General features: G+C 34.8%; 1 protein-coding gene across 1 annotated transcript; it reads right to left on the reverse strand.

Annotated features, from left to right (window-relative positions):
• Positions 1 to 1,594: 1,594 nt before the first annotated feature.
• LOC142641786 (actin-depolymerizing factor 2-like) lies at positions 1,595 to 4,421 on the reverse strand. The gene is made up of 3 exons (XM_075816263.1): positions 4,144 to 4,421; positions 2,074 to 2,339; positions 1,595 to 1,969 (listed from the first exon to the last, which is right to left on the reverse strand). The coding sequence occupies exons 1-3, from the start codon at positions 4,144 to 4,146 to the stop codon at positions 1,819 to 1,821; spliced, it is 420 nt and encodes a 139-aa protein (XP_075672378.1). The 5' UTR covers positions 4,147 to 4,421; the 3' UTR covers positions 1,595 to 1,818.

Consider the following 4,421-nt stretch of genomic DNA (forward strand, 5'->3'; position numbering starts at 1 on the left):
AAAGTTTACTTTGTGCCAATTCGTTTGCACTTTCTTTGGGCAAAAAGCACTTTTTGAAACAAAAAATAATAATATAAGCGTTGCTTTTGAAATGTGAAGGGAAATGTGCGTTCATAAATATTACCGTTGAACTCTGTGTTCAGTTACCAAATTGCCCTTCACATGTTTTTGAAAATCCAATTTTACCCTTGATTTATCAAGGCAGATCGTCATTTGCAGCCCCAAGAACCCTTTGATAAATTAATTGCTACAAAGACCACAAAAAAAAAAATAGCGTCTAGCCTAGGTTCAATTCAATGACAAATTTCCAAAGCCAAAAAAAAAAAAAAAATCTATAATAAATTCCCAAATCAGCTAAGGGGGAAAAAAAAAATCAATCCCTTGCAGTAATAGTTTGAACTTCGTCTCTACGCTGCAGAAGCGAGATTCCTTGTCCCCTAACCTTTCACCTAGCGGCATTTTCTTTGGGTTTGTCGAGATCTCTCTATTTTTCATTTTGATCTTTCTCAATTCTCACTCTCTCCCCTTTGATGAAGTAATAGTTTAGAGGATGTGAAACAAAATGAGAGAGAGAGGTGTTGAAACTTGAAGGAAGACAAAATGTGAAGAAGTGTGTGGAGGAAAATGGAGATAAGGGAGAAATAAAGAAGACAAAAGGTGAGGAAGATGTAGCTGAGAAAAAGAGGGGGAAAAAAAAGGTTTTGTGTTGCGAGTGGTGTGGGGCACGAGCTTGAACAAATCTTTTTTTTTTTTTTTTTAAGTAAGCTTATGAAAAAAAATTATATTAGAGAAATGCTATCTTTAAAATATTTATCTAACAAATTTTAGTTAACAATATTTTTACAACAAATTTTAATTAACAATAAATTATTATTATTAAGTAATTTTTTAAAGTATTATTTAGTTTAGTTTAGTAGTTTTTTTTTTTTTTTTTTGAGAAACACACCCATATGAAAAGAGGATGAAATAAAAACACACATATGAAAAGATGATGAAATAAAAGAATTCACTCATACGCCAATACCAAAAATTAAACTCTCTCATATATACATTGTTCTTTTTGGTAATTTCTAACTCAAACCGTCACTTTTATAAGTACTAATCAAACACTAAGTTTTTTCAAAAAGTGTTTTTTAACAAGTTTTTTCAAAGAGTGTTTTTTAACAATTTTTACCGATCACTCCGTTTTAAAAAAAAGTCCAGTTCGGAAAACCTCCACTTTTTCAAAATGTCCAATTTCAAAAAGCTAATCCAAACTCACCTAGCTTCATGCTCTTTGATTGATTAGTGGGACAATGGAATATTTTCCAAAAATAGTTGATTTTTTTTTTTTTTTGGGTGAAGAAGAGCTGTACCTATAGATTTAGTATTGGTACCAAAAAAGGGTAAAAAGTTAAAAACAATAAACCAAGGACTGCATGCCAATCCCAGTTCTTCAGGCTATCGTGAAGCACTTTAAAAAACTCCTTTTTTCACACACAAATTATCCCAAAATAAAAGTTAAGAAATTCAATTTTAACAAAAAGTAGCCACAGACTCTGATTCAGCATTGGGGAAGGCAAAAGAATAGCCTGATCTACAATACAATAAGGGATTCAAATAAGCAAACTGAAATTGATATGTACCCCCATAATCCAGCATATAAGTCGTGTGTATAATTTCACACTAAATAATATAACTCAATAAAGCCAACAGATAACAATTCATGAAGTTTAAATGTAGAAAACACCAAGCCATTATCATAGATTAAAGCAAGTTCTAAGTTCCATGACCTATAAACATTGAACCAGATAGTTGGAAGGATCTCCATTGCATTGCTCACATAGTGCGGCTTTTAATAACATCAATGCCCATCTCAGTAGGATCAGTAGCTTGCAACTCCACCTGAATACCATCCAACTCTCTCTTAAACCTATCCTTAGAGCTTGCATAAATCATCTTGCTTCTCACCTTTGAAATATCAGGGGACCTTCATACATAATATAATAGATCAGTGAAAGCACAAACCATAACAAACAATAATACAGGAGAACTGAACAAGAACACGGTAAACTCAGAAACACTAAAGAATACCAGGCAATGAAAACAATCCTGCTCCTTGGGACATTCTCCTCTGTCATAAAATCAAAGTCATACACAGCATACCGACACTCATTGGCAGGGAGGCTTGCAGAGAAATCCTCATAACTATCAGTTGGCTCACCAAGCTTCTCAACAATAACCTGCTTCTGCTTCTCCTCAATCTTGTAAACAATGAAGCGGTAAGTTCTTTTTGCCTTCAGTTCTAAAAACTTTAGCTTGCAATCATCGTGTACAGCCATCCCAGATGCTGCATTTGCCTGTCATGTTGCATAAATACTTACAAGTATCAAATACAAACTATTTGAAATCAAAATTTCCATACTTAACACACACCCACACCCACACCCACACCCACCCACACACACACAGATATACACACCATATTCCTCACACATATAAGGTGCATGTTCAGAAATTTTTTCTAATGAATAAAAAAAATGGAGGAAATAATATCATTTAATGATTAAGAACCTTGCAACATATCAATTCTTCAGGAGCATACAACAAGTTTCATCCAAAAGAAGTTAAATAGCCACAATTAAAAATCCCATGATGACCAAATAACTATATAATTATATAAACAATAACACAAGGTCCTTGTTTCTTTCTTCCCCTTCTATCATTCATGGCATTTGTCATATCAACCGAGCAAACAAAAATTCTCCAAAATATTTCCCGCTGACTCATACAGTCCAAAGCTGACTACTCAGTGTTTACTTCAAGGCTCATCAATCATAGTTGTTCTAGTCTATGTAGATGATATACTCATAACTAGCAATGAGCTGGAAAGTGATACAGAATTCAAACATTTGCTGCATGATAAATTCAACCTGAAAGATATTGGACCACCCAAATACTTGTTAGAAGTAGCACAAGACCTTCTAATGGAATTGCAGTGTGTCAAAGGAGATGAACTATCAGACCCTTGTCAACATAGAAGATCAATTGGAAAACTTCTATATTTGACGCTAACCAAACTAGATATTAGTTTTAGTGCTAATCGACTCAGAAAGTTTATGGGAAAGCCAAGACTCCCTCATCTACAAGATGCGCACATGATCTTGAAATGTTTGAAACCAACACCCGGTCAAGGGCTGTTCTTCTCAGCCTCATCAACTCTGCATTTGAAGTCTTATTGTGATTCAGATTGGGCAGGCTGCCCAGACACTAGAAGATTTATAACAGACATTTGTGTCTTCCTAGGAGATTCTCTGATCTCATGGAAATCAAAGAAACAACATACTGCATCATGATCTTTTGCAGATTTTGACCATATAGAACCATGGCTACCGTTGTGAGTGAAATGGTATGGTTGATTGCCTTATTAAAGGACTTTTCAGCTCAACACACACAACACTTTTGTATTGTGATAAGTAGCCTATGGCCTGTAGGTCCAGCTAGTTAGTTAGTTAGTTTCACTTTCTTTACTCTGTTACTAACTATTGTAGATAAACAGAGTGTATTCATTATTTAAGATCAGTTAAAAAACCACAGAATTCTTATTTTAGCTTTCTCTCTCAAATTCTAGTTATTTTTTTTCCAGTACTCCAAATTATTTACTAAACCGCAATCAAGCCAACAAATCAGAAATTCTCAAAACTTTAAATCAACTATCAAGGCAGGAAAACCTGAGTTCAGAAAATTTTCACATACCAAAGCAATTCATTAAGCAAAACAAAGAAGCACAAAACCCAGTCACAGAATACACAACCGACATTAAAATTAGCTATGAAACACGTATTGTACATATACACCCAAACAGAAAACACATATACAAACAGATCAAACGGGACTCAAAGCATAAGTAACTCAACAGATCAGCTGAAATGAGCGGCGACGACCAAACGGTTTAACGCGAGAAAAACTCAAAAAAGAAAAACGATCAAATCAGAATCAAGCAGATCAGTGATCTAGCAAAACCCCTAGTTAAATTTGAAAAAAAAAAATCCATAGAGATTCCACACAAATCAACGTATAAATTTACAAATTTACAGATCCAAAAGAGAAATAAAATTTGCAGAGAAAGAGAGCGTGAGAGTAAGAAGTATTCGAAGCACTCACCATTTTTTTTTTTTTTTTGGTGTTTAGAGAAAATATCGGAGGAGAAAGACTGTGAGAGGAGAGAAAATCTAGGGCTCCAAAAAATAGAGAGAGAGAGAGAGAGAGAGAGAGAGTGAGAGACAGAGAGGAGAGACGATAAAGGTGGATGGATAAAAGTGGAAGCCCCCTTACTTTCAACTTCGGTGGCCCTTGCTAATGTAATTATGCTGGTCACAGTGACGGTGTGTTGAACCACTGAGCGGGTGCCACCTCATCGCTGTGAGATCATGAAGGTGAGT

This window comes from Castanea sativa, chromosome 6 (assembly GCF_040712315.1).
Source record: "Castanea sativa cultivar Marrone di Chiusa Pesio chromosome 6, ASM4071231v1".
NCBI lineage: Eukaryota > Viridiplantae > Streptophyta > Magnoliopsida > Fagales > Fagaceae > Castanea > Castanea sativa.

Excerpts from the sequence above, each read along its gene's own strand:
- LOC142641786 (XM_075816263.1), bottom strand. Across the intron at positions 1,970-2,073 it reads AGGATTGTTTTCATTGCCTG|GTCCCCTGATATTTCAAAGG; the intron begins GTATTCTTTAGT and ends TTATGTATGAAG.